This window comes from Macrobrachium rosenbergii, chromosome 40 (genome assembly GCF_040412425.1).
Source record: "Macrobrachium rosenbergii isolate ZJJX-2024 chromosome 40, ASM4041242v1, whole genome shotgun sequence".
Taxonomy (NCBI): domain Eukaryota; kingdom Metazoa; phylum Arthropoda; class Malacostraca; order Decapoda; family Palaemonidae; genus Macrobrachium; species Macrobrachium rosenbergii.
In genome coordinates this window covers 16,742,666-16,766,754 of record NC_089780.1, presented here as the reverse complement: position 1 = coordinate 16,766,754, position 24,089 = coordinate 16,742,666, and the positions used below count along the sequence as shown (strand labels likewise).

Sequence of the window (24,089 nt, the reverse complement as noted above, 5' to 3'; positions counted from 1 at the left end):
ACTTTACTTTTAACACATCCCCTCCCCCTTTTACTTTTCCTGTTATCAAAGCACTTACTTGTAAATAATGCCAGGTTATTGGTTTTGACAACCACCGCTCTGTTTACATCTGATCTTCTTGTATTATTAAGTAGGAACGCAGAGCACGAAAACATACGAGCTACGATTGTGTTCCCGTTAGTGACGCGTCTATTTTACGAGCGTATACGAGACAGAAAGGATAAATTTGGAAGAAAGTGATGAATTTAAGATAATACTGGTATTTCTGCAGCCTAGGTCAGGCTATTTGATACATGATTAAGCCGGGGCCACGCTAGGCTAGACGTCGAAGGGAGTAATCTAGGTTAACCTATCAAGTGTCTCTCCTGTGGGATGTTCTAGTGAAAGAGTCGTAGATCATTCCAAAGCCTAGCCTTATGCTCTTTGGACGGTTTATCCTCTTGGTGGTATCCTTAAGGCTAGGCTATTTCCTATGTGTGCTGTACAGTACATAAGCTAGGTTAAGGTAGACTAACTAGCTCCTCAATCCCGTCGGCAGGTACAGGCTAGCCTAATCTAACTTGTACTTTGCGAGTGAGTGAACCCATGATGAAGGCCCGCCTAAAGCATCAATTAAGCAATAAAGATAATTGCATATCTTGTAAGCTAATTTTAGTCCAGCTTATTAGCCTGTGCCCAGGCCTAGCCTAGTTAACTGAAATGGATGTGCCAGACTTTAATCTGTATCTCTAATTAACATGGATCGAACGTTAGTAGAAGAACTGAGTGCTTCACTTGTTCGGGAATATTTGGCGAGGAAGGTAAGATACTTGGCTAGATCTAATCTATAACAGCAAAGCGCAGCTTAGGCTGTTGTGATGGTTGACCGGTCTGGTTTAGGCTAATCTTGTTTCTGGGGAAAGGTCAAAAGGCAAAACTTGACAAGAGCTCCACATGGCATCTGTTGTAGGTCATAGGATGTTGGGGTAACTATATAGGAGATATTATTAATTAAATTTTTTTACAACAATGTAGAAAAGTTGTTTATAACCTAGTACAGTTGAGATAATTTGAGAAATTAGGATACTGTCTTTTATTTATGTTTTTCTGTTCATCTCCAAGGGGCTGGTATTAAACATGGCGCCCCACAGAGTGTTGCTCTAGAATTACTGTCGTTCAACTTAAATAGCACATGAGTATCTATTCTAACCTAACCCAACTTTGGGTATTTTATTCTGCCTAACCTGTCCTAGGTGATGTACCCATAGCCAGGTGCTTCTTCACTCCCCTGCAAGTATTCACTGTTAGCTGATTTTAAAATGCGGAGGAGCTCTTGTCCAGTATTACATTTGATTTGGCATATAATAGTTTAAACAGTTAATTGCTTGAAATCAAGAACTTCATGATAGGAGCTTATTAAACCAGTGACAGTTGCTAACATTAGACTGCAACAGTGTGACTACTCAAGTGCCTGCATTAATCAGAGTACAGTTTAGGGATGTAGTGAATGCTTTTTCATATGAAAAAGAAAATTGTAAGTTAACTTTAGTGCAGTGCCCGCACTTTATTATTTATGCATGACTGATGTTTCATAACTGCTGTTGAGATATGCTCATTAGTGTACATGTCTAAATACCAGTTTATGTAAATTCATAGTTTGAAAAGCTGGATTTTTCATTATGCTGTCATCAGTTAAATTAGAGTTGAACTACCAGCCATTCATCAGACCATATGAATTGTTTAGAAAAGAGGTCTAGTTAGTTATGTACTGTATATGAACAATCAAATGCAAATAAGTATTATATCTTGCCCCAATCCTGTTGCAATATCAGTGAGATGGCCATCATGTCCGTATTGTTGATTTTGATAAGGAGCATTAATTTACATTTTTGCCCATGAGCATGCAAACCAGAGACTTTTATATTGGAGTATTCCTGAACTAGCTGAAAACTGTCTTTGGAACATGGTATTCAATTGGTAGAAAAAAGGCAAGTGGCTGGTTACTGCGTACTTGACTATCGGTGACTTAACAAGTTTTCTTGGGCTGATTTCCCATGAAGACTTATTCACTGCACTCACACAGACTTGCGTTGGAGCCCCTTTCATCTTATGAGCCATTGAAAAAAGTGTTGGGTTGCTGATAGCTGTGTCATAGCCTACCTACCACCAGCTAACCACTTTGTTACTGAGCTTCAACTACTGTATCCAAGTCACATTAGAAATGCTGTTATATAGAAGGCTCTTGTTATTTTATAGCACCTATGAAAAATACAGGTTATCTCTAAAAAATGTCATATATTTCTCAAATAGTTCCAGATACTAAAATATTCAACCCTTTACAGTCATTCATTGTAAAATATTAAGTCTATTTGCTCTGGCCATGTTGCCATCATGTCATTTGAGGTGTATAAAATTTTGGGTCATTTTGTAACAGATGCACTACAGAGAACAGTTCGACCGTAGTTGAATTCGTGAAGTATTGTCATGGTACATGTTTAATGTTTCCTCCCATAGTTTTGTTATCTTGTTTTTTTCCAGCAGTATGAGCTATTTTGTTGGAAAATTTTTTGGTAAAAAGAAATAGTATTGCTCCATAGTTTGAGGAAAATTTAAATTGTTATTATTAATTTGCATAATGAAGGTACCTACATTTGTTTATTTTTTTTGCAGAAACTCTATAGATCCCTCAAATTACTGGATCAGGAGCAGGCAGAGCAGTCATCATGTATCAGAAGCCGGCTGAAACTACTGAAAGCACTGCACATTGGGAAGCTTGTGAAGCGCAACAAGCAACATGGCTACCACCTTGACTCAATGGTGGAAGTGATTGTTCACTTCTTGCTTGAGCATGCAAGAGTATCAAAGAAGCCAGAGTTTCAAGATGAAAGTGATGTGAGCTTACGGGACTCTCATCAGCCTATTGGCACAGGAGGCCTTGACGCTGCTTTTATGGAGGCAAAATTAGAATCTCCTGCATTATCTCTGAATATATCTGACTGCAGTGAGGATAATAGCACCCCGGCAGGGAAAAATGGACTGGATCTTAGTAGTTCAACTAGTACAAGCAATTGCACTGTGAGAGAAATAGATAAGAATATTGATGTGAACAAAATTCAGGGCACTAGCATTGACTGCCCAAGAGAAAAATTAGATGAAGGCAACAACAGCTATGCTCAAGAAGAGAACAGAGGAATGGCACTTTCATTAACGGAGAAAAAAAGCCAAGGTTCTGGAGGAGATAACAATCAGCTAGTATCAGAGGGAAGCCAGAGTACCAGCAGCTCGTCACATAACAGTTCATGCAGTTCAAGTGACTCGGAAGGGTCTACTGCTTCATCCTCAGAGTTTTCAACGGAGTCAGAATCTGAGTCAGAGGCCAGCATGTCGTCTATCATTGACCTCATGAAAGACAATCGTATTGAAAGCGACCTCAGATCAGGGGACCTGAAATCAGGTGACTTTCAGTTAAGCTTTAAAGTTCCAAGTGTGGATACCATGCTAGTCTCTAGAGATGATATAGATGACCTTGACGACGATGTTGAGTTTATTGACGCTGGAACCGATGGTTTAGAAGGGGACCCGTTTTTAACACCCACGAAGACTCAGGATTGTTTAGAAGACCTCGATGATCAAAGCAGTCTTCAGGATGTCCTGATATATGGTAAGTGTATACTATTATTATTATTACAAGCGTTAGTCTTGTTGATAGAAAGAGCAAAGCTTTTGCATGAATTGCCTTTGTTTTGTAATGATACCTTGTGTTTAATATTGTATTTTGTTGCACATATTATGTCAGTGTTTACGATCCATCCGATATGTAGAGTAGTTCGTTTCTTTGTGTATATGAGAAAGAGAAAGTAATTTTACTGCTTGTGTGTGTGTGTGTGTGTGAGAGAGAGAGAGAGAGAGAGAGAGAGAGAGAGAGAGAGAGAGAAAGTAATTTTACTGCTTGTGTGTGTGGAGAGAGCGAGAGCGAGCGAGAGTAATTTTACTGCTTGTGTGTGTGAAAAGAGAGAGAGAGAGAGAGAAAATGTTACGAGTTGCATGTCTTATGGCTTAGTGCATGTTGTTGACATAAAGATAATTATGTATGTATATATATGGCCCTTCGTAGATGATGAGCTCTGTGTCCGGGTTACACGCGTCCAATGCTTCATTATGAATGATTTGCATGACACAGAAAAATAAATAACACGAAGAGGCAGAATAATTTGATGGTATATTTAGGCTATGTATATATATATATATATATATATATATATATATATATATATATATATATATATATATATATATATATATATATATATATATATATATATATAGGCCATATACACTATATATATATATATATATATATATATATATATATATATATATATATATATATATATATATATATATATATATATATATAAGCCTATATGTGTCAAACTGTGGAGTAACTTGTTTATTTTTCCGAATTTTCGCTGGCCAGTATTTTTTTAAAACCTAATTGAAACGGTTAAAATCACAATACAGTATTTTAAACGTACAATCTTTCCTCTTTTAAAGGCAAATTCATTAATACTTTTTTAAATGTAGGTCTAATTCTTTTGCCCCAATTTGTGTTAGAGAAACAAGTGCATGTGGCGTGCCGCCCTTACGATCCCATAAAAACTTAATTGCCCTCGTATACACAAGATTTCGATTTTCTCTCTAAAACACGTAAGCGTGTACATTTGTCAGCCATGGCGGTGGCAATAGCGATATCTTCCGTGCCTAAGGAGCGCCAAACAAGGACGCAGTGGAACTTTTTTGGGGGAAACGGGGATTTATCGGGTAGGTCAGTAAGGACCAAGGAAGGTGTCATTCAGTCTACTCTAGAGCGCTGCGGTGCTAGGAAGGAGCGCTGGGTGTGTTTTATTTGTCATGGTTGGAGGCAGTTCGGTCTAAAAGAGGATTTTACTGATGTTTTTGTTTTTCGTCCCCCTCTCTGGTAAGTTGGCGTTGCGTTTTCGTTTTGTATTTATAATTGGTTTTATTTCTTTGTTGTAATTAATTTCAGTTGATGGGTTAATGCTCATGCTCTCGTACGTATGTTTATTTATAAGCCTAATTATGCGGAGTTTTCCTATGTTTATGTATAAGTGTGTTGTTTTTCAAAGTAACTTCAGTTTTCTCACTCTGAAAAGAGTTTCTCATCTATTTTTTAAAACTTATAGCTTGCTTATTATAGACATTTCACAACAACGTTTAAATTATTTTCGTTATCTTCGAAGTATCGACTTAGCCAGGTGCCACAGATTAGGCGCCGAGTTGCTCCGATTTCACTTAGACTTTTTGCGTGCGGTTAATGGCAGCTCTCTTGAGTGACACTTTCAGCTTCAGCCTTCGTTTTTCTGCCTGTTTTATTTTTCTCTTTTTTTTTCTCACGTGTGCTTCCACTAGCTTTTTTTTATAGTGACTTAGTTGGTTCTTTCGTATAAGTTTCTTCTTTTCGTTTTGATTTGTGTCTTTCAGATTGATATTCATTAACTTGTGACAAAGTTTCATGTTCTTAATGCGATGTGTAAATGACTGGATTTGTTATTTATTATATATGATCCTTTAATTGAACCAGAAATAATTATATTCCCCAAAATAAAACGCATTATCAATGGTGCATATATGTTTCACAAAAAAATCTCATTAGGGGCATATCAGTAGGTCTAGATAAACAGCACTAATAGACCACAATTATTCCTTCCATTATACTTGGCTCTTTCTTTACTATTTATATAATTCTATTTTTAGGTCGTTTTCTCTTTCGATCTTTTTTGTTTCTCTTGTTTGCCTGTCCAATGTTTTATTTCGGCAATTGCTTTTTTTATTAGTTTTCTGGAAAGAAAGCTATGGTACCGGTTTTGTCTGTCCGTCCGCACTTTTTCTGTCCGCCCTCAGATCTTAAAAACTACTGGCGCTAGAGGGCTGCAAATTGGTATGGTGATCATCCACCCTCCAGTCATCAAACTTACCAAATTGCAGCCCGCTAGCCTCAGTAGTTTTTATTTTATTAAAGGTTAAAGTTAGCCATAATCGTGCTTCTGGCACGATACAGGATAGCCCACCACCGGGCCGTGGTTAAAGTTTCATGGACCGCTGCTCGTACAACATTGTACCAAGACCGTCGAAAGATAGGTCCAGTTTCGGTGGCGTTGATTATATGTTGTAGCGGCTGTACAGAAAGCTCGATTGCGCCGAAGAAACCTCGACGCATTTCTTACTTGTTATTATCGCGCTTATGATACTCGTACCGTGTTAAATGAACTTTTTCACCACTGTGTTTTCTGCAGAACTCATACGGTTTTCAGTACCTATTTTTGAGAGCTTGCTGTACTTAAATTCTTATCATTTGAGTAGAGGACTCCCATCACCAGAGATAACGTCCATTTTATATTTTCATTCCACTTCATTTTCTCACTCTAGGTAACATTCTTTCTTTAAAACTTCTCCTACTAACGTTCTTATTTTTTACCCATGAGGCATTGCAGTTTGTCATTAACCCATTTCAAGACTGAATCATACAAACATTACAGCTTCCGTCTACTGATACCATATTAGTGCCAATTCAGGAACTTTCGTCTTGATCTTACGCTGTCGCCCAAGATGCCATTTTCACATTTTGTATAAATGTGTTAATCAGTCGTGTGTACTCAGCTTACCCTTGCTTGAAACTACATTTGCTCCTGTCTATTTGCAACTGTGCCCATATTTCAAGTCTAGTCGATAACTGCTTAATCTTATAAAGGTAGGCTTCATATTTCCTTTGGGTCTAACTCTCAGAGATCTTGACTTTCCTATGCTTATCGCAATTATCAGCACACAGAGCGATTGTTTATTTATTAACTTTTTACAATTAAGCATTTTGTATATTAGCAGGTGACCCCAGAGAAAAAAAAACAGACTTTAGGTCGTTTCATACACTTGATATATAGATCATCAGGAGCACGTTGAACCCCTCTGCACACACTGAGGTGTCACCTTTTTCCTGTGCTCACTTGCTTCCGGGGTAATAAGACCTTCTAGGCCTAACTCTCAGTGGAGGGGCCTAGGTGGGGCCAAGATATTTTCTGGGAGGTCAAAGAAAATTACACAAAACTAATGTACAGATTCTATAATTATTAAAATATACTATTCTCGAATGTATATATCTATGTGAATGAAGGAAAATAGTAGTATTAGTTATTAGTAAACCTATATTTGAAATTATAGAGGTCAATTTTCAATTAGATTTCAACTCTTACTATACGAAAATGTGTCTAATACTGTAAGGGTTAAGGGTTAAAGTTTAGCAACAAATGGAATTTCAATTTGGGGGAGGGGAAGAATTGACTGTTCCCCCCCCCCACCCCACCCTCATAGCGACGCCACTGCCTTTGAACAAGGTTAAGGGATTTTCAAAAACCGATTTATCTTTTGACATCCGATAACTTATTTCGTATCTTTCTTCCTCTCACAGTCTCTGCCGCTTAAAAAGAAATATATATTATCAGTCTCTGTCACTTATTCCTGAAGTATATCTTCAGTATTCCTCTCATATCACGTAATCTGTAAACATTAGTCTCGCCACACTCCATTTATGACCCACTTTCGTTTTTCCGGAAGTCTGCCTTTTTGTGACTCCCTGTTTGTGGCAGTGTACAGCCACGGGCACTCTGCAAATTATCTTTTATATATAATAGTTCCTCGACATCCTCTACATTTCTAGTATAAGATTTTAGTTGGTCACTTAGCACCAGACACACACACACACACGAATTGGGTATTAAGCGACATTTGTAGCTTAATGTTTATATATATATATATATATATATATATATATATATATATATATATATATATATATATATATGTATGTATGTATGTATGTATGTATGTATATATATATATATATATATATATATATATATATATATATATAGAGAGAGAGAGAGAGAGAGAGAGAGAGAGAGAGAGAAAAAGAGTACTGTATGCATTGTACACAATTTATATATTGTAAAATCTACGGTACTTCCCATCCACATTTCAATTAATGGTCTCCGGTACAGCAATTCAATAATCATTCTCCTTCCTCTCGTACATTCTCGTACTTTCGTCACTCTGGACCACTTACTTTGAAACTCAGTCTTTCGAGTACTCTGATGAATTATGTAGACAAATCGCGCCTGAATTTCAGAGCCCAGCGCCATACGTCGATATTATCATAAATCATGCTTATCCAACCCACTCTTAATGTGAGCTTACACAGTCTTACGTAACGGGGTCTTCTCCCACTGACTTTCGTTGGCGGTTAATATTACTCCATAAAATGTAGGGTAATACTTTGTCGCGCATTGAATCATTCGTATGGCGAATAATATCAGATGTTTGTTTAAGGATATGTCTACCTTATTATTAGGTTCTTGTGAGTAGGTTTTTTTTTTTTTACTTTTTATATGAGTTTTTTTTATTTTTTGCATGTTTTTATTTTTTTATTTTATAAATGTTTTCTTTAAAAGATTAAAGGATTTCATGGTTCTTTTGCTGTATCTGAAGGTGAAACTGGGCTTGACTTGTGTTGGGCTTCCATAATGACTTGTTAATTTAAATGTACATATCTAGGCTCAAAAATTGTGTGTACATATATATGTGTGTATATATGTTTATATATGTATATATACTTGTATATTTATGTATATATGTATGTGTATATATTAATATATATATATATATATATATATATATATATATATATATATATATATATATATATATATATATATACTGTATATATATAATAAGTCCTCACGTGAAAATAAAAGGAATTGGTACCAAGACTTTCAAATTTTATTCCAAAGTCATCTTCAGGGTACGTGAGGACTTTTTATATACTTCATCCACGGGACCATTGTGGAAATTACAAGATATATATATATATATATATATATATATATATATATATATATATATATATATACATATACACACACATATACATATATATTTGAGTGTGCCGCATATATAATCTTACTCGTATACGTACGTGTATAGAACGCAAACTGTCCTACTTTGCTCTACTTACAAGAAAAGCAAACATCCCCACTTTAAGCGTGCCATGAATTGCCTTTTGAACCAGAATATGATAGAACGCGTTTGCACAGACGTCGAGTTTGATAATGACTCTACCCTGGTTCTTCAGGGACCCCCTGACAGGGACTATATGTAATACTGAGTGACCTTGAGACGCCAAGATAATGTTTGGGTGAAATTACGTCTGCGTGTTATTTTGGATTTCCGTAATTTTTTTTTTTTTTATATTTTATAAGGTGAAGATTGGTAATTAAGTTTTCTAGGTGATCATGTGTTATTTTGTATATGACATATTTATTTATGGAGATGAATGCGTAGAGTTTTTTTCGTAATATATGGATATATACTCGTATATGTATATATAATTATATATGTATGTATATATATGTGTATATATATACACATATATTTATATATAATATATATGTGTATGTATGTATATATATGTGTGTATGTATATATATACATACACACATACACACACCAACATCATGAAACACCCACACCAAATGAGGAAAACATTTGATACTCTGATGCGTTTTTGAGAGAGAGAGAGAGAGAGAGAGAGAGAGAGAGAGAGAGAGAGAGAGAGAGAGAGAGTATATCAAGGCCAAACGCAGGTATATGTGCGTGTTGTGAATATCCTAATTAGCCTATTGATCGCCTCATAGGAAAGGTAAGGGCTGTTGAGTCCGTCCCCCCCCCAACAAAAGACAGGTAAGGAGCGTCTAATTCCGCTTAGGTGAGTACATGTATTGCAAACACTATTCTCTCTCTCTCTCTCTCTCTCTCTCTCTCTCTCTCTCTCTCTCTCTATATATATATATATATATATATATATATATATATATGTATATATGTATGTATATATACAGTATATTTGTATATATATGTATACATGTATTATATACAGTATATATATATATATATATATATATATATATATATATATATATATATATATATATATATATATATATATATATTTATATATATATTGTGTCTTGTTAGTTTAAGGATAAGTGATTGCTACGGTCCGAAACATTATCTGTATATTATACGGCATCTAAGAATGTGCCAAATTTGGGTTTTGCATACTTTTTAAATTTAGTATTTACAAAAAAAAAAGGTAACAAGAACGAATGAGAAATGCGTCTGATCTTTCTTATTTTGTTATTGTTGCAAAGAATGACTTGCATAAATTCCTTACTTCCTTTAGTTATGATGAAGAATTGAGTAAAATAAGGAATGAGCTTTTTTCCCCTATATTTATTTCGTGATAGCGAAGAGCAAAACACGCACAGGTAGAACAAAAAAAAGAAAAAAACCATAGAATACTTATAATTTGTAAACCGTTTTGGGGAGATTTGTGTTGGTTTAAATTCATTAAAGTGAGTTTCGATTATTTTTAATTTACACATGAATTCAGCAGTATTGAAGTATGCAAGGTGAATATACATGTATGTATAATATATGTGTATATATATATATATATATATATATATATATATATATATATATATATATATATATATATATATATATATATATATATATATATATATATATACATATCTGAAAAGATAACCTGGTGTTATATTTATCCCAGATTCGATTAGAACAAAGGGAGGAAGGGAACTAAGTGGAGAAGCTTGAGGAACTGACTTTTAAAGGCTGAGAAATCGCTGGAATCGGAAAACAGTTAGAATGGGACGAAACACAAAATATTCCAAGAATTTTTTAAAGCAGTCCAAAAAATTTTCTATCACAGAATAAATTGGAAAGCTGTGCATTGGGCATGTGACGAGGTACCTATAGAAATGTCTGAACCACGGTTCTTCTTCTTCTTCTTCTTCTGCTTCTTCTTCTTCTTCTTCTTCTTCTTCTTCTTCTTCTTCTTCTTCTTCTTCTTATTATTATTATTATTATTATTATTATTATTATTATTATTATTATTATTATTATTATTATTATTATTATTATTATTATTATTATTATTACTACTACTACACAGAAGGTGAACCCTGTACGTATGGAACAAGCCCACAGGGGCCATTGACTTGAAATAGTGGCTGAAATAGTATTTGCGTTAGGGATTAGAAATGTGGACATCTTGCAGTAGAGAGAATTACCATGCTTGTAGTATTTTGCTGTCAACAGGATGCTTCAGTTTCCTTTAGCTCTTACATACAGTAGTTAGCTATTGTATTCTGCCATCTCCAGCCTGCGTCCCAATTCTACCTCCGGTACCAGCTATTATTAATTTTTTCGTTTAATATTTCTCCCTTTGACTTGTGACCTCTTCATTATACTTGCCAGGTTGTACATCGAAAGGGGTGAGGTTTTTCCCATCAACCACTCATTATGCACCTCATGCGGTTCACTGTAAGCATTACCTAAGGTTATTTGCAGCGTCCTTTCGTCTGCTAGCTGCAACCCCTTTCATTCCTTTTACTGTATCTCCGTTCATAATCTCTTTCCTCAATCTTGCTGTCAACCCTCTCTTTACAATAGTTTCATAGTGCAACCGAGAGGTTTTCCTCCTGTTACACCCTTAAAGTATATTTACTTTCAGTTTCCCTTTCAACGTTGAATGACCTCATGGGTCCCAGTACTCGGCTTTGGCCTGAATTTTTATATTCCTTTCCGCTCCATTTGACCACTCATCTCCAGTGTCCTCAAGATATTGCCCAATTGTTCTTTTCTCGATTTTGATTCAGTCTTCCAGACTTTACATTCTTCTTCCTCCTTTTCGTCTTGGTAAGTAGAACCTTGCCACACTTGCTCTCTGATTTATTGTCTTACTGATGGTCATCAGTTTTCTTGTTTTTCTGTCCATTTTTACCAGGTCTTTATTTCTTCGCTATTGGCACAGTCCATTGATTGCCTTCAATGTGTCTTGCATTGAACTTGGACTGTACAGTAGTATCGCCTATTATTATTATTATTATTATTATTATTATTATTATTATTATTATTATTATTATTATTATTATTATTATTATTATTATTATTATTGATCGCCCCCTCCCCTGTTTCATCTAGGTTGATGAAACCAAATACTTTTTACCTTGACTATTTTCTCAAGGCCACTTGTCAGTTTTCAGGTCAAAGCATTGGCATCTTTAGAAATTACGATATAGTGAAAGGCCTTAGTATATTTTGGTATTGTTTTCGATAGTTTTGATCATTTAAATGTTGCACATTGAGTGTAGTAATAATAGCTTTACTGCCCTATTCTATGGTTACCAGATGTTTACAGAAAATCATTTGGCAGGAAACATATGGCAACTATTCCTCTGAGGGGGCGTGTTTTGTAGCCGTCGTTGAAATGAAAACGCAAAACGTTCGAATGACTTCAAGAGGTAAAATCTGAGTCGTTTTAATCGATTTCAAACTGAAATGGCATGATTTTTCTGCCGACATGAATAGTGTAAGTGGATTTACGTGGCAGTCGGTTTTTAGTGTGTAGTGATTTTTCACTTTTTAAAATGAATAGATCTCTCTTTTGTATGTTGATTTTTTAAAAGAAGTTTTTGATTGCTCTTTAAATACCAAATTGATTCTAGTAACGATGGTGTGATGATAATTTTAATTATTTTGAAAGATGTATGGAGAATAGTAAAACTTGTTATAATATAATAATAATAATAATAATAATAATAATAATAATAATAATAATAATAATAATAATAATAATAATAATAATAGCCTCGTGAACTGATTAAATGTGGTAAATGTAGAGGCATTGCACTTCCATTGGTAGTGATGAAAATATTCGGTATATATGCCCTCAATATGCTGTAGAAGGAAACTGATAGAAATAAAATGCATAGAAATGAACAAGCTGGATTTGCAAAAGGCAGGAGTTGCATAGTTCAGATACTTGTCATAGGACTTAGTGTACATATTACAAGGTCTTAATATGGAAAGTATTACGTCACTGTTATATTCCCGTTAAATATGTAAGACTAATCAAAACTATCCATGATCTCAGTAGATGCAAAGTTACAATTGATAGGGTCTTGTCAAGTGAACTGAGGTAAATAATGGGGTGCCACAGGGTAATGTTAGTTTACCTATGTCGTTTGCCATACTCATGGATTTTATAATTAAAGTGGTCGGAGATGGAAGAGAAGGTTTAGATTGGAGTTACAGTTACTCAGATGATGCTGTTTTAATCGGTAAAATACTACAATGTTTTACAAAGCTTGCTTAATAGAATGCAACGTATGTTAGAGAAATGGGACTTGAAATACATCTAAGAAAAGCAGAACTATAGAGGTCAGATTATACTCCAAGGGGTGAAATAGCTGTAGATAGAGAAAGGGTTAATAAGGTTGAATATATATTAAATATTTAGGAACATTGACCCAGATTCTCGTGAGTTGGAATATAGGGCAAACCGGACAATGTATAGGCTTGGTAAGATTTGGAAATCAAACAGGCTGAAATTTCATATGAAAGTTAGATCAAATAATAGTCGGGTAAGATCTAAGTTACCTTATGGACTTAAATCTTATAATAATAATAATAATAATAATAATAATAATAATAATAATAATAATAATAATAATAATAATAATAATAATAATAATAATAATAATAAAAATATATCTAAAAGATTGTGTGAATGTGGGAACAAAGAATTTTGAAAGACTGTTAGGAGCCAGATGTTAGGATGAAGTGGGAAATGACACCAGTAATAAAATTACTGAAATTCCATTTGTAAATGGACTGATGATGATAGGTAATTGGAGATGGCTTGGACATGTCTTTCCCCCAACGCCTGGGAGAGCGGCCCATAGCTGCAACCTCTCTCATTTCTTTTCCTGTACCTCCGTTCATATTCTCTTTCTTCTACCTGACTCTGCTCTTTTTAAAATATAGTTTGCGAGGTTTTTCTACGGTTACACCTTACTCCGCTCTCTTTAAAATATAGTTTCCTAGTGCAACTGCAAGGTTTTCCTCCTGTTGCACCTTTCAAACCCTCTTACTGCCAATTTCCCTTTCAGCGCTGCATGACCTCATAGGTCCCAGCGCTTGGCGTTTTAGCCCACATTCTATATTCCAATTATTACGTAACGAGACACATCTGGTAGAGGCAGCGGTATGTGGAAGCTGACATTTCGTATCGAGATGAAAGATGCAGGATGACCTTCTTCCACTGGCGATGTCGGGAGCCTTCTCATAGATTTTATCTCAGTCTCTGGAGTACCGTTCGTTTGACCGCGTTTTTCTCATCTTCTGCCCCCCCGGGGAAAGGGGGATTTTGCCCTAGTTTTGGAATCGAGTTTGTGTGTTGTGTGTTTTTTTTATTTAGTTTTTTATTGATGCGTTCGTTGCAGACTTTCGAGGCGGTATATTTTTTTTTTATTTAATTTTTCGTAACTTTTTGTGCACATCGAAGTGTTTTAAATTGGTTTTCAGATTTTGCCATTTTGTTTACTTATTGTTTGCCTCTCTCTCTCTCTCTCTCTCTCTCTCTCTCTCTCTCTCTCTCTCTCTCTCTCTCTCTCTCTCTCTCTCTCTCTCTGTGGATACCTCTTGTTTCGTAGTTTCTTGAGTGACAACGGTAAAGAAACTTGAGTTTAAATCAGCTTGTGTGTCACAGAGTCAATTTAAATCACATCGAGTCATTTTAAATTCTAGAACGAAATCCCTCATCCTTTAAAAATCACCTGTCATCAATTTTATATGCATCATATTATCTGATTCTAATGGGGCCTGAATCACTAAAATTTGTTTGCTGGCAAAAGAAAAGGAAAAAACTCTGTTTGACTTTTTCCCGAAAAGATCTGTGGGACGGCGACCCAGATCTCTACTCAAGACTAAGAGAAGCATATTTGAGATGAGAAGAAAGCAATTGGGAGCGAGATAGTAAGGTACTGAGTACATTAACAAGTGTTGAGGACGTAAGATACAGAGCAGGAAAGTATACTGGAGAAAACAGTGCCTTTGTGGAAAGGAATTTAAGAAGGTTAGCTTCATTGTTCCGAAGCTTCCATTTAGAACATTTATTTTGTGGAAAGGAACTTAAGAAAGCTACCTTCATTGTTCTGAAGCTACTTTTTAGAATATTCATTATGGCGGAATGGACTTAGGCAATGAAGTGATTTGTTCCAGAGAGGTACTGAACGACAGGACACAGTGTGTTGAGAAAACAGTGCTTTCAGTGGAAAAGAACTTTGGAAGGTTCCTTTCAGTGTTCTGAAGCTTCATTTTAGAACAAAAATTATGGGTAAATGGACGTAGAAGATAAATAGATTTATCTTGGAGAGGCCCTGAAAGACAAGAAATTAAGTGTGGTATTATCTAGGCCTGAGAAGTTATGGTACAATTTTTTTTGCCCCCTGGAAGGCGTAAGAACTGGATGCCAAGATATGTTTAGAAGGAATTCGATTACTGAGACTTTATCTTGGTCAATGTGAATTTGGTTTTCTGAGAGTTACCCTTGCTTCGAAAGTTGAATTCATAACATAGTATATAACTACGGTTGAAGCATTAAGGACATTTTCAGACAGTTTTCCTGCTTTTCAATTGTGATGCCACTTTTTAAGCGAAGGGTGCCTTAAGAAATGACAAGGATTTGGGACATGTGAAAGATATCAGGACAGGGAATCAGAATGAAAGATGGATTTTGTTTTTCAGGTAGTTAAAAAAATTTTTTTTCCTAAAACACATAGAGAATTGTATCTGAAAGAACGAAACCGAGATACATTTGAATTAGAAGCGAATCAGAAGCGAAAATTGAAGGAGAATCGCACAGAAAACGTGTGTAAAAGAAACATAAGATCTCTTATACTACAAGAATCCACGACGCAGCCTATGGGATTGAATCTAACACTTTCTCACGAACTGAGGAACTTATCTCAAATACCTGAGACATTTAAAGAGAAACTGAGATCAAATATGATTTTTATAAAGTATTTGAGGTAATGTACAAAGGCTTAAGACTCATATGCAAGAGATGAGGCCGTTTTTCGAGCGTTAAGACTCCACCTTTCAGAATATTTCGCTATGGCTAGACTCAGGAACAAGTCCAAGAATACCTGGGATTTCTATACACACAATCAAGGTACTGTTGCGTGTGTTAGTTGTATTTCGGTAGATTGTTGTATTGTTTGGTAATTTGAAGCATCTCACTTGTATCAAATGTTGAATCGTAGCGTTTTTGTTTTGTCTAGAATTTGCCTGTTCTGTGTTTATTACAACGTTTTTCATGTGTCATTCCGTCTGTCCGTTTTTTATCAAGCAGCAAGAAGGGGTCTGATACATAAACCTACGTCGACTCCGTGGATGATTAAAGGAAAAAAATCCTGAGAGTGCCTCACCTTCGTGTAGGTGATTACGTAACCATTGTATATAGATAGATACACGCACTCTCTCTCTCTCTCACACACACACTCATATACGAGTATGTATGTAAATGTATATGTATATAACATTTACAATAAAAATCGAAAATTTTATAAAAACACTAATTGTATGCTCATTAATGATACAGCATATTATATTACAATATATATGTGTATATATAAATGTATATATATATATATATATATATATATATATATATATATATATATATATATATATATATATATATATATATATATGTGTGTGTGTGTGTGTGTGTGTGTGTGTGTGTGTGTGTGTGTTTTTAGGGTAGGAAATGCCAAGAGATAGGTTAGTGAGTAGATGGATCGTAGAATGTCAGGTGCAAATGGAAGTATGCTTTTCAACAAGAACTCAGTTCTGTGTCTTAGTAATTTAAAGAATTGTTAATGCTGGATGGTAGAAGAGAGACTTTTCTGAATAATGCAAGAGTTGTAATAATTAGTTTAAGTTCAAGAATGCTTCCGGACTGCATCGTTAAGAGAATAATGAATATAAAGGCACCAAAAGTTGATGGAATTACAAATGAGATCCTGTGCTAAGGTTGTGAAAGTGTGCTTGAGTGGCTGACCAGGGTGTGTAAGGTACATCCGGATTGAAGAAAATGGTTCTAGAGGAATGAATTGCTGGAATGGTGGTTTTAGGGCAGGGTTGATGAAGGTTGCTAAAAGTTCCGTGGGGGTATAAAATTAATTAGATTACTGGGTAAAAATGTACGGTAGGTTTTAAGCTGATGGTAGGACAGGTCACGGAGGAATTGATAGGGGAAGAGTGGTTTGAGTTTAAAGAAGGAAGAGTGTGTACAGTGAATGAAAAGGAACGAGTGTGAAGTGTGTACCGTGAAATAGTAGCTTGAAAAGTGTGGGTTTAGGCATAGAACAGTGCGTATTGTGAAACAGCAGTGTGATAAGTTTGATAGTAAATGAAAAAAATGGGTTAATTATGGATATTTTTACCCTCTGCTGCCAAGCATTTCTGTAGTATACCTTGTTTAAGTGGCAAGCCTTTCAATTCCTTCGAATTCTTGGCCCACGCTGCTATATTTTTACAATTTTTCTTCCGTATGTTGCCCACACATTAGCCATTTACATGAGCAATGACTATTATAATTAATACGAATTCATTTTGTAAGGAAACCGCCAGAAACAGTTTTATGAGTAATTAATCAGAAGAAGAGGTCTTTAGGAATGACGTTAATGTAGATAATATCATGGAATTATTAACAGATACTACAAGTTTATTACGATATTTAACAAATTTTATCAATTACTATATTACTAATATTAATTTTTCACACTAACTTGGAACCATTTTCAGACCAAACTTTCGTATATCAGATCAAATTAAACGCTTTGTTTGTAACTGCATATATTCATAAATCATCTTTATATATTTTGCGTAGGTATTTCTCAAAAGTATTAGATAACCGGACGTCTGTCGTATTTAATTTTATGGGTGAATGGCAGTCTGCATCAAATAAATTATATTGTTATCATCCACATACTTGTAAAATGGTTTTCTCTCTTTGAAGTCCATGTGTCATAAAGAAAATGTGGAAACTCTGGGGGTTGGCAATTGAAAGGATAACTACTCTAATTTTCAGTGTTCTCTGTAACGTAACTTTGTTTCTTAGAATATTAATAATACTGTAATGGAAGGAAAAAAAGGATGGGGTGACATTTGTTAATGTTGATTTTTATTTGGTGTAAGGGACAAGGATACTAAAGTGGGTTGATAAAGACTAACATTTCAAGAATCGGTTCTGATACTGTTAATACAAATTTCTTTGAGTCAGCGAGTGGTTAAATCTCTCTCTCTCTCTCTCTCTCTCTCTCTCTCTCTCTCTCTCTCTCTCTGGTATTTCAGAATTCCCCAATATCTTGTCGCTTATGTGCATTCCTGTGATTCATGCTTGCATGCATAAAGTATGTTTTGATTGATTGTAAGTTGACTGGCGTCACAACCACGAGGTTTACTGACGCCGAAATATGCACGTATATGTATGTATGTATGTATGTATTTATACATGCATAAAGGTGTCTTTTTAGAAGTATTTTTAATTATTGTCTCTAGTATATCTAACTTGCTGCCTTAAATCTATAAGGCCCCGTTCTTGATGACGTCACTGTTAGTACCATTCCTAACCCATTTTTGCCGTGGTTAGTTTGCACTGCTCCTTAGACTGTGAAATTTGGTTCATTGAAATACTAAATAAATGATTAGGAATAAACGTCCCAGACCAAAGATGTTCAGTAGTACGAATTATATCAGGATATGATACTGAATGAAAATTATATCATGAAATTACGTTCAGTAAGAATTATATCATACGATGTTCAGTTAGACTCGTATCATGATATGATGTTCAGTAAGAATCATATCATGATATGATGTTCAGTAGGAAACTATATCATGAAAATGATGTTCACAAAGAACTGTATCATGAAATGACATTCAGTAATAATTACCTCTTGAAATCTGTTAATCACTTTTGTTGATGCATTGCTTACGTGGCATCTGTTGCATAACTATTGGAAATCAATGTTTTTTTTTTGTCAAGATTTCCGACTCCTTACGCAAGATCTTGTCTAAAGGTCTCCCAGTTCTACGAATGCCCTTTAGGAGGCAATGGAATTTGATTGAAGTCTTTATTCAAAGATATCTCAGAGGCTCTCAACTTCACTTATAAATGAGAGTACTATATATATATATATATATATATATATATATATATATATATATATATATATATATATATATATATATATATATATATAGAAATCTACTGGTCACTTTTACCAGATGCATATGTAATTGTAATAGCCACAATGCCCTCTTTACTTCTCGAATTCTTCGCGCTTTTTTTTGGATATGCTTGCCATTACAGAGCCGTAAGATCCAAGCGCAAGAAATTGAAGAGACTGTGATGCCGGTCGCCGGAAACGAACCCGCGTCACCATAATCACGAGGATGTCACGTTGCCGACCTGACCACGAGATATATATATATATATATATATATATATATATATATATATATATATATATATATATATATATATATATATATATATATATATATATATATATATATATATATATATATATATATATATATATATATATATATATAATGTCCTTCTGTGTTCAGAAACATTTCTGCCCTGTTGCTGTTTTTATTTCTGTCAATGATATTACGTTTCGAAATTTTCTGACTGTTATTGATTGAATGGACGACATCGTGGTTGATTTTAATGGCGTTAGTATTAGTTGAGGAAGCCAAGTGTTCAAGTTTCCAGGTGTTGGTTTGTCTGTTGCTCAGAATACTGCGCAACATATGATTGCTTTTTATTTCTTTTTATCAGATTTTACTTCCGGTCCATGCGTCTATGGATTTTTATCACCATTTTTTTTTTTGCAATAATCGAATTTGCTTTTGCGTATTATGCCTACTTGGATTTAGTTAACACACACACACACACACACACACACACACACACACACACACACACACACACACACACACACACTAACTTTTAAGTTGGATTTTATTGTGTTACGTTCCCGTGTTTATTTGCATGATTCATTGAAAATCCCCGTTTGTTTATGTCGGCTCTTACGAAGCCAATACCAGAGTAAAGTTCTATGAAGCATTTTATGCCGTACAGTTTATTTGAAATATCACCTTTTGGAGGCAGACGCTTAATTTTCATTTGCCGTCATCGAAAATTTTGTTGATTTCGACAAAAATCGATCGTATAATGTTCCTTGATTATACAATATTTAAACGTACCATTTAAACCAAGGAGAACACTATTTGCTTTTGGAGGCTGAAATGTAAAGTTTTGACTTGTGGTTAGCCAGACTGAATTCTTCTGTTTATGTACAAGTGGCCTGGACAACTGATGAGTTGCCAAGTGCAGTGGAGACCCTGATATTTCGCGCGATTATTGTTGGTCTAAGCTTTGTATTTTATAATTTCACTCATCACTTTTTACTATTTCTTCTTATGGTTGAATGTTGTTAATGTTAGAAATTGTAGACTTAATTATTAAAATCCATATAAATTGTAGATTTAGCAGTTCGTATAAATAGCAATGGGAAAAAATACTAGGTGGCAACTGAGTTACCATTTCGCTGTCAATACTTGGGGGAGTGTGGTTAGGGGAAGGGTTCAGTGCGGCTTTCTCGGTGTGACCAGATACTGTTCGTCCGTGAGTTATGCATAATCGAGTGTGTCGTCTAGAAGAATTCCGTGGTTTTTATGCTTTACAGTGGAAGAAGTGCTTTAAAGGACGCAGAAAATTGTCGTGTGCAGTGCCTGACGACTTATCTCTTGTCGTTCTGTGAAGCGGGAGTGCTGGCACATTTGTTCGTTACCATAGTAATGAAACACTTAGATGTGACAAAGGGTTTTCATTGGATAAAATATTAGACGCAACGTTTTTGGTGACCTATTCGATCGTTTTAAAAGTCTGTGCTGTGTGCCAGTGAATTTAAAAATATCGTATGTGTATATATGTATATATATATATATATATATATATATATATATATATATATATATATATATATATATATATATATATATATATATATATATACAGTATATATTATGCGCTGACAGAAAAACTTATTCATGTGTATGTCACTGTAATTCATGTTTTTTATTTTTTTTATATTTGACTGCAGCCTGAAGTGTAGATAAATTCTAAAAGTGAAGATGCCATATTTCTTAGTAAATGCTTCTTCGTGGGTTGTCATTATATACATAGAATAGTGTAAGCAGGCATATATTGTAAACAATAATAGCAGTTGTAGTAATTGTATTTGTTCACTGTAGAAGTGTTGTCGTAATAACAAGCTTGTATATTTCTAATCTTAAGCGAAGAAATGTTTTAACATTTTGTTTTGTAGTTGAGATAATGTTTCAACCGTTTTCATCAAAATATATATGATGTTATTTTGGATGTATCTTCCTGTCAGTGGTTGATTTTCACTTGCTGAGTAGGAGAGAGAGAGAGAGAGAGAGAGAGAGAGAGAGAGAGAGAGAGAGAGAGAGAGAGAGAGAGATATCTGATGAATACAGTGATAAAGTATTCCACCTGGTGGGGTGAATGAGAACCTCGTCTATAGCGGGCGCGCGCGCACACACACGCACACACACATGTATATATAAATATACAGAGAGAGAGAGAGAGAGAGAGAGAGAGAGAGAGAGAGAGAGAGAGAGAGAGAGAGAGAGAGAGATCTGATGAATACAGTGATAAAATATTCCACCTGGTGGGGTGAATAATAACCTCGTCTATAGCGGGCGCGCGCGCACACACACGCACACACACATGTATATATAAATATACAGAGAGAGAGAGAGAGAGAGAGAGAGAGAGAGAGAGAGAGAGAGAGAGAGAGAGAGATCTGATGAATACAGTGATAAAATATTCCACCTGGTGGGGTGAATAATAACCTCGTCTATAGCGGGGGCGCGTGCGCGCGCACACACACACGCACACACACACACATATATATATATATATATATAGATATTCAGAGAGAGAGAGAGAGAGAGAGAGAGAGAGAGAGAGAGAGAGAGAGAGAGAGAGCAGTCGAACATCTTCATTTATTTCTGATCTGGTTTCAATGGTTGCCCGATAAGCGTATCCAGAAAGTACTGGGAAATTTAAAAGTTAAGAGGCCCTAACAGCTAATTAAGAGACACATATATCTGGCGAAAGTGACCAGTAGATCCTTTATATGTATGTATGTATGTATATCCACGACTAACGGAATGTTCGTAAATCGTTCGGTTATCTCCCGGGAATTGAAATCATACATGCTTGTTGGTGAGACTGGAATGCTGCTGCTGCTGAGAGAGAGAGAGAGAGAGAGAGAGAGAGAGAGAGAGAGAGAAAGAAAGAGAGAGAGAGAGAGAGAGAGATTTCAATTATGTTTATTTCTGCCGTCTAGTATGCAGTAGAATAAATGACGAATCAGTTCTGTAGTTTCATCCGGACAAAAATTGAAACGTGGGTCTCATAGCCCGTAGAGATATTGTATTTTAATTTATACTTGTCGAGTTAAAATAATAATATTTTTTAATTAGCTATTTTATGGAGATATAAACGTATTTTTAAATAGGTAGATGGGCAAGCTTTTAAATAGGTGCACAGGCAAAATTTCAAATAGGTTTGCAGGCAAATGAACATCATACTGATTTTAAAACTATAGACAAAATATTTCTTTCTTTTGAAGCATTTCTCTTCAACCTCTTGACCGAGATCAGATCCCACGTATCAGTCATGATTATTCCCCGTTGAAGACTTGAGACTCACGTGTTTTTCCCACTAACTCTTGCAAGGTTAACAGTGAGTCTCACAGTTTGTGTTTCCGTGGTCGCCTCTATGTTAGTTTTATTAAGGGTTTTGCGATAGTTTTATGAATGGGTTTTGCGATAGTTTTATTAAGGGTTTTGCGATAGTTTTATTAATGGGTTTTGCGATAGTTTTATTAAGGGTTTTGCGATATTTTTATTAATGGGTTTTGCGATAGTTTTATTAATGGGTTTTGCGATAGTTTTGTGAATGGGTTTTGCGATAGTTTTATTAATGGGTTTTGCGATCGTGAAAATCAGGGATAATTCTCAGGTCTGCTTTGTAAATGAGAGAGAGAGAGAGAGAGAGAGAGAGAGAGAGAGAGAGAGAGAGAGAGAGAGAGAGAGAGAGAGAGAGAGAGCCGCTGGGAAGTTTGATTGCGTTCTTTGCAAACAGTCAACATTGTTGGAAAGTAAAACATACTAAAATATAAGGAATTTTGTCTTGCTTTAAAGAATTGTAGCCCTAATAACTTTTACGGCTTATTATTTAAGTATTTCGTGCTTTTAACGTTTTTAATGAACCCCTTGCGGACCTTTTTTTTTTTTTTTTATTCTTATCAAAGACTTGGGTTCCTTGGTATCTGAGGACAATTGAGTTGAGAACATAACCAATCATGTAAAAAACCCTCCGAAGTTTCTTCGGCGCAATCGAGTTTCCTGTACGGCTGCTACAGCGTATGATCAGGGCCACCGAAAATAGATCTATATTTAGGTGGTCTCGGTATAACGCTGTGTGAGCCGCGGCCCATGAAACTTTAACCACGGCCTGATGGTGGCATGTCCTATATCGTTTCCAGAAGCACGATTATGGCTAACTTTAACCTTAAATAAAATAAAAATTAATTAGGCTAGAGGGCTGCAATTTGGTATGTTTGATGATTGGAGGGTAGATGATCAACATACCAAAGCCGGCACAATAGTTTTCTTTTACAGAAAACTAACAAAAGTGAAAGAATAACGCTAGATTTTATACCTGATTTTGCGCGTCGAGACCAGGCTGTATTTTGAGATAGACTAACTAGGTCTCTTCTCAGATAGACTAACTTCCAGTATATAAACCTCTCCTAAGGCAGACCAACTTGCACAGACGTAGACCTCATCCTAGATAGACCAACGCCCAGCCATATTGACATATTTTAAGAATATAGTCCTATTTTTAGATGTTCAAAGCTCCTGCCATATAGGCCTATTCTAAACGACCCATGCTAGGCCTATTCGAGTGCTGGGGGAACCTAAATATCACATAACCT

General features: G+C 35.3%; 1 protein-coding gene across 2 annotated transcripts in view; it reads left to right on the top strand.

The window, feature by feature from the left end:
- Positions 1-125: 125 nt before the first annotated feature.
- Positions 126-24,089, top strand: part of LOC136826187 (serine-rich adhesin for platelets-like) — a 77,905-nt gene continuing 53,941 nt past the window's right edge. For both annotated transcript variants that reach the window (XM_067083241.1, XM_067083242.1), the window contains exons 1-2: positions 126-800; positions 2,650-3,640. In XM_067083241.1, coding sequence (XP_066939342.1) covers positions 738-800; positions 2,650-3,640 — 1,054 coding nt within the window. In that variant the 5' untranslated portion in view covers positions 126-737. The remainder of the gene's footprint in view (positions 801-2,649; positions 3,641-24,089) is intronic.